Source organism: Primulina tabacum, chromosome 9, assembly GCF_025594145.1.
Source record: "Primulina tabacum isolate GXHZ01 chromosome 9, ASM2559414v2, whole genome shotgun sequence".
In the NCBI taxonomy this organism is placed as follows: Eukaryota; Viridiplantae; Streptophyta; class Magnoliopsida; order Lamiales; family Gesneriaceae; genus Primulina; species Primulina tabacum.
The window spans coordinates 27,911,843-27,919,026 of NC_134558.1; the positions used below are offsets into that span (position 1 = coordinate 27,911,843).

At 39.7% G+C, this 7,184-nt stretch overlaps 1 protein-coding gene across 1 annotated transcript; it reads left to right on the forward strand.

The window, feature by feature from the left end:
* The first annotated feature begins 3,012 nt into the window (after positions 1-3,012).
* Positions 3,013-6,763, forward strand: LOC142504353 (uncharacterized). Its single transcript, XM_075617232.1, has 3 exons — positions 3,013-4,710; positions 4,980-5,421; positions 6,582-6,763. Exons 1-3 carry the CDS (start codon positions 3,013-3,015, stop codon positions 6,761-6,763), a joined length of 2,322 nt encoding a protein of 773 aa, XP_075473347.1.
* The last annotated feature ends 421 nt before the right edge of the window (positions 6,764-7,184 follow it).

Genomic DNA, 7,184 nt, shown 5'->3' on the forward strand with positions numbered 1-7,184 from the left:
GCCTACACGGACCTCGATCCGGACCCCTACACAAGGTCCGTGTCCAGTGTTTCCCGGACAGAATCTTACAGAGTGTACACGGACCCGTACACGGATGTCTACACGGGGTCCGTGCCCTTCATATCAACATCATATTTGGCGAAGATTTTCTTGGAGATAAGATATTAAATCAGGCTCGAAAATAGAAGATAAAAGGGAGGAAAACCTAAGATTTAGTAGGACTTGAACGTTTTGTGATACAAAGGAGAATTGCAGAGAAGACGGCGACGGCTTGGGAGAAAAGAGAGAAAACCACGCTTCACACGCAAGATTCGTGCACCATCGCTGAGATTTTCTCTTCTTCTATTTTCTTATTTTTATTCATGAACTCGAATATTAGATTTTATTCTAGTTTGGAATTTATGGAGTAGTTGTTCTTATGATCGGGACCACTGATCTTGTTCATTCATTGGATTGTTTGATTTATGAATTAGTTTTATGTTATTGATTAATGTTTGCGTAATTTTCGCGCTTTTAATTTGGTCAATTATTTGCATGTTTGTTGTTCGATCTTGACTCGAAAGAGGAAGGACGCTTTCAGAGGCGAAAGGCAATGGGGCAAATGGATTTGCTGGTTCACCAATCATTGAATAGATTGAATTTAGCTTCAAAAATATTAATCAACACACGGTTAAACAGAATAGAAATAGTATTTGGTTTCAATGTGCGATTTTAGGCGACAATTGTGATTCCATCGTTGAATAATGTGTTTTTGTTTAATTAAATTCAATTAGAAATAATTGGACTGTTAAATGAAAATAGGATTATAAACTCTAGAAATAGATTTATAGTTAAATTAGAGAATTTCATCGTGACATCAATAATCTGTGGTTAAATTAATCCAATGCATGACAATAATTAAAGTTTGGTACCGCTGTGTGTTCCCGGTCATTTTGTTGAATTTGAAAATTTCCCAAGTTTCAACATGTTCTGCAATTTCGGTCTCAGTTATTAATTTAAGCATAATTTAATTTAATTTAAATAGTTTAAATTATCATTAAATCACTTGTTATTGTTTGCCTAGATTAAATCGAATAATTTAAATCTTAGTACTTAAATAATAGTCTCTGTGGGATCGATACTTGGACTTTTCGTCCATTTACTATAACTTGACCTAGTTCGTTTGCTAGATTTATTCCCAACCGAAATAATCGGTCAAGTTTTTGGCGCTGTTGCCGGGGACTATTTGTTTAATATTAGGATAAATTAGTTATTTGAGACTAGGCATTTATTCTTAGTTTTTATTTTTATTTTTAAATTTTTATTTTTCATTAACTTTGTTACAGATTTTTACACCCTTTAGGAGCTTGAATTGTGCACTTGAATTTTATTGCAGGAGTCTAGCTCGTGTCATATGAGCCATGCTCAGGGATTCTAAAATCTAGTGCCACTTGATCTAGAGATTGAAAGGACTCTCCGTCGAATACGTAGAGCTCGAAGGAACAACAACTTGGCTCTCGAACTTGGATCCGAAGAGGAATCTGAAATAGACCTTAAACCAGAATTTAAAGACATGGCCAGAGAAGAGGATGGGCAGTACTTTAATGGAGCTTCATAGACCAGCATTTGGAGGTTATGGTTCTAGTATTGTCCGCCCTACAATTCAAGCGAATACATTAGAACTTAAGCCGGCCATCATCCAGATGATTCAACTCCAAGTCAAATTTGGAGGATCACCTTCTGAAGATCCCAATGCACATCTGGAGAATTTTCTATCGATCTGTGATACAATCAAGTGCAATGGGGTGAGTACTGATGCCATTCGTCTCAGACTATTCACATTCTCCCTACAAGGAGAAGCTATGGAGTGGCTTCGAGACCTTCCAGCTGTTTCTATTACTACATGGGATGGATTAGTCGAGGTCTTCATGCACATATATTTTTCCCCCAACTAAGATTACACAATTGCGGAATGAAATCACATCGTCAGACAGAGAGATGGGTAATCATTGAATTCAGCATGGGCAAGGTTTAAGAAGATGTTGAGAATGTGCCCGAGACATGGTTTTTCGATAGGTCAGCAGGTTGAGACATTCTACTACGGGGTGGATCCTTCTGTGAGATTTATGCTTGATGCAGCAGCAAACGGTAGCCTATACAGGAAAACACTAAACGCAGCGCTTGAAATCATATCTAATATGGCAGAAAACAATGTAGGCTGGCAAGACAACCGAAGGGAGAAGAAAGTCAGATTCCTTGAAATGGATGCTTTGACAGCGATCACAGCAAAGCTTGATGGATTGACGCATCAGATGGCACAGTTACAAACAAATAGATCAATACCAGTCAAGCCAGTAAATCAAATTCAAGGGAACACTGAGATAGTTGGTGGATCATCTAGTGACATGCATTTCATGCCAGATATGTTTTGTGAGGGAATACAATGCTTTGGAGGGGACTCAGTGAACTATGAGGGAAACCAAGGTCGACAACAATATAATCCATACAGTTTCTCATATAACCCAGGGTGGAGGAATCATCCGAATTTTGGGTGGAGGCAATCAGAAAATTCTGTTGAGAAACCATATTTCAATCCTCCACAACATCATACACAACAAAAGCCTCCTAAGCAACCACCTAAACCTCCGCAAGGTACTGTAACTTCTATGCCACCCGGTTTCAAGTCACAAGATAGCAAGTCAAATCTTGAGGATATGTTAGCCAAGTACATAGCCGGGAATGAGATGAGATGGCAAAATCATGATGCCGTGATGCAAAGGGTAGAGACTCAACTAGGGCAGTTGGCGACACAAATGGCTACACGAGCTTCGGGTTTACTACCTAGTGACACGGAAAAGAATCCGAGACATCTCCCATAAAGCAAGAAGTAGTTGATGTTGAAGAATATGTAAAAGAAAAGGGGTCAACCTAGCAAGGGTCCGAGGACGCAAAGGAGAAAGGTAAGTCTCTAAACTCGAGCAACACTTTGATATTAATTCACTCCCGTTTCCCCAAAGAGCAAAGCAACTGCAAATGGATACTCAATTTTCAAAATTCTTGGAAATTTTCAAAAAGCTGCACATAAATATTTCGTTTGCAGAGGCTTTAGCTCAAATGCCCTCATATGCAAAATTTCTTAAAGAAATTCTGTCAAACAAGAGGAAACTGGTGGATTTTGAAACAGTGAAGCTTTCGGAGGAATGTTCTGCAGTTTTACAAAATAAGTTGCCTCCAAAAGCTAAGGACCCAGGTAGCTTCTCTATTCCTTGTACCATAGGAACTTCATTTTTTGGTAAAACTTTATGTGACCTAGGTGCAAGCATTAACTTGATGCAATACTCATACTTTGAGAAGCTGAAAATAGGTGAAGTGAAGCCAACTACAATTTCTCTACAATTAGCTGATAGATCAATCAAATATCCAAGGGGAGTTGTAGAAGATGTGTTGGTAAAAGTTGACAAATTCATTTTTCCGGTTGATTTTGTTGTGTTAGACATGGAAGAGGATCGAGAGATTCCTCTTCTTTTAGGGAGACCATTCTTAGCCACCGGAAGAGCCTTGATAGATGTGCATAAGGATGAGCTAGTTTTAAGACTGAATGATGAGAGTGTGATATTCAATGTTTTTCAGTCCATCAAATACCCCAATGATAAATCTGATTGTTTTCGAATTGATGCTACTGACGAGTTTGTTGAGTGTGGTTTGCAGGGGTTGATATGTGGAGATCCTTTGGAAGTTTGTTTGACCCATACATGTCCAGCAGATTTGGACAATAAAGAGATTGAGGAATACATACACTATTTGGAAGCAGGCAGACCGATTTTCAAAACGGTAAACTCTAGGATTGGGGAGCTTGGGCATGTCCCAAGACCTTTAAAGTCATCCATTGAAGAACCCCCAATCCTAGAGATGAAACATCTTCCTTCACACTTGAAATATCTATTTTTGCTTGATAATGATAAACTGCCTGTGATACTTTCCTCTAGTTTGACAGGCACGGAAGAAGAAAAGCTGTTACGAGTTCTGAGGGAGAATATCAAAGCCATAGATTGGAGCATTGCAGACATCAAGGGGATCAGTTCATCTATGTGCATGCACAAAATTCTGATGGAGGTCGACCACAAGACATCTACCCAACCTCAAAGGCGTCTAAACCCAGCTATGCAAGAGGTGGTCAAGAAAGAGGTGATAAAGCTACTAGACGCAGGTATTATATACCCGATTTCTGATAGTAGGTGGGTAAGTCCAGTCCAAGTTGTTCCAAAAAAAGGTGGGATCACTGTCGTAAAAAATGAGAACAATGAGTTGATTCCTACCAGAACTGTTACAGGGTGGTGTCTTTACATTGATTATAGAAAACTTAATGATGCCACCCGTAAAGACCATTTTCCCCTCCCTTTTATTGATCAAATGTTGGAAAGGTTAGATGGCCATTCTTTCTACTGTTTCCTGGATGGTTACTCGGGTTATATGCAAATTCCCATTGACCCTGAAGATCAGGAGAAAACCACATTTACCTGTCCTTACGGGACATTGGCATATAAACGAATGTCATTCGGTCTATGTAATGCACAAGAAACTTTCCAACGACGTATGATGGCAATATTTCATGACATGATTGAGGACTTTATTGAAATATTCATGGATGATTTTTCTCTATTTGGATCTTCGTTTGATACATGTTTTACTAACCAGTCTAAAGTCTTGGAGAGATGTGAGGAGTCAAATTTGGTTTTAAACTGGGAAAATGCCATTTCATGGTGAGAGAGAGAATTGTGTTGGGGCACAAAATTTCAGAAATTGGGATTGAAGTTGATAAAGCCAAGATTGAAGTAATTGAGAAACTACCAGCCCCAACAAACATCAGAGGAGTGCGTAGTTTTCTAGGACATGCAGGGCTCTATAGGCGCTTTATAAAAGATTTTTTTTGTATTGCTAAGCCACTAACCAATTTGCTGATAAAAGATGTGCGCTTTGATTTTTCCGATGAGTGTGTGCAGGCATTTCAGGTTTTGAAGGAGAAATTGATCACAGCACCTGTGATGTTAGCACCTGATTTGGGGTCACCATTTGAGGTGATGTGTAATGCAAGCGACACAGCTCTAGGGGCATTGTTGGGTCAAAAGAGGGAGAAATGCATCCATGTCATCTACTATGCTAGTATGACACTATCAGCTGCCCAACTGAACTATGCCACTACAGAGGAGCTTCTTGCTGTGGTTTTTGCTCTGGATAAATTTAGATCACATTTGATAGGGAGCAAAGTTGTAGTTCGCACTGACCATTCCGCCTTGAAATACTTGATGGCCAAAAAAGATGCAAAACCAAGTCTAATTTGCTGGATTCTTCTGTTGCAGGAGTTTGACTTGGAGATAATCGATAGAAAGGGGACAGAGAACCAAGTTGCAGACCATCTCTCGCGTTTGGAGAATCCAAGTAAAGGTAACGAAATTATTCGCGATGATTTCCCGGACGAACAACTTTTTGAGGTCAACAGTTTACCATGGTATGCCGATTTTGTTAATTATCTATCCAGAAAGTTCATTCCTCCCCATTTTACTTATTAGCAAAAGAAGAAATTTTTCTCAGATTTGAAATATTATTTGTGAGAGAATCCTTATTTGTTTAGAATATGTGCAGACGGTATAGTCCGGAGATGAATTCCCCAGGAAGAGGTAAGTGAGATTTTGTTTCATTGTCATGCTGGTCCGACTGGAGGCCATTTTGGGTTAACTAGAACTGCGTCAAAAGTCCTCCAGTCTTGTTTTTATTGGCCTACTTTGTTTAAGGATGCGTATGAATATGTTACAAAATGTCCAAATTGTCAGCGCACAGGTAATATCTCTAGGCGACATGAATTTCTTCTCAATAGTATTTTGGTGTGTGAGATATTTGATGTGTGGGGTATAGATTTCATGGGTCCGTTCCCAGTTTCTTTCGGGAACAAGTATATTTTGGTGGCTGTAGATTACGTGTCTAAGGGGTGGAGGCACTTGCATGCAGAACTAATGACTCTAGGGTTGTTGTTCAATTTCTCATGAAAAATATTTTCTCACGTTTTGGAACACCTAGAGCCATTATTAGCGATGGGGGTACTCATTTTTGTAATCATCAATTTGACGGTCTGTTGGCTAAGTATGGGGTCCGACATAAGGTTGCCACACCTTATCATCCTCAAACTAGTGGCCAAGTCGAGGTATCGAACAGAGAACTTAAACGCATTCTTGAGAAGACTGTCGGTGCTTCAAGGAAATAATGGTCTAGAAAACTCGACGATGCACTTTGGGCTTACCGCACTGCTTTTAAAACCCCCATTGGCATGTCTCCTTTTAAATTATTGTATGGGAAGTCGTGTCACCTACGCGTAGAACTTGAACATAAGGCTTACTGGGCTACTAAATTCTTGAATTTTGGTGCTAAAGCTACATGTGACGACAGAGCTGCAACTAAATGAATTGGATGAGTTTAGTTGGATGCTTATGAGAACGCCAAGCTTTACAAGGAGAAAACCAAACATTGGCATGATCAGAACATCGTCCATCGAGAATTTGTGGTGGGACAACTGGTACTATTATAAAATTCTCGACTGAAGTTGATGTCAGGTAAGTTGCGTTCACGGTGGTCAGGACCATACACCATCACGCAAGTTTTTCCTTACGGGACAGTAGAGATCACTAGTGAGGCAACTGGAGCATTCAAGGTGAATGGGCATAGACTGAAGGTTTATCATGGTGGTACCATACCCAATGAGCCAACCACCGTGGATCTGCAAGATCCAAACTGAATTAGGGAATACAGTCGGGCTATAGACTATAAATTTAGCGCTTGCTGGGAGTCAACCCAATGTTTAGTTTTATTTTTCTTTCATCTTTTAATTTAGTTTTCTTTCGTTTTGTTTTATGCATATCTCATTAGCTAATCTCAGTGAATGGTGGTGCATGTAGGTTATTCACTATCGGTGGTATTTTTCAAGTGTGGGGATTCTATTAGGACCAGCGGACTACGTCAAATAGGCCATGGAAGTTTCTGTACAATTCTTGCATCTTGTGTGCTTGATCGAGTTTCAATTTTGATGTGTAGATTTTTAGAATTGTACATTCCTAGCTTCGCAGTATGTGTTTGGTTCGTAGTGTGTGTAGGAAAAAAAAAACGATTTCCAGAGTCGACACGGACCCGTTCCCGGAGCCATACACGGGGTCCGCGTC

Coding starts and splice junctions, on each gene's coding strand:
- LOC142504353 (XM_075617232.1), top strand. CDS start 3,013: ATGGATACTCAATTTTCAAAATTCTTGGAAATTTTCAAAAAGCTGCAC. Junction 4,711..4,979: donor GATGTGAGGAGTCAAATTTG/GTTTTAAACTGG, acceptor GAGTGTGTGCAG/GCATTTCAGGTTTTGAAGGA. Junction 5,422..6,581: donor TTTGGAGAATCCAAGTAAAG/GTAACGAAATTA, acceptor AGTTGATGTCAG/GTAAGTTGCGTTCACGGTGG.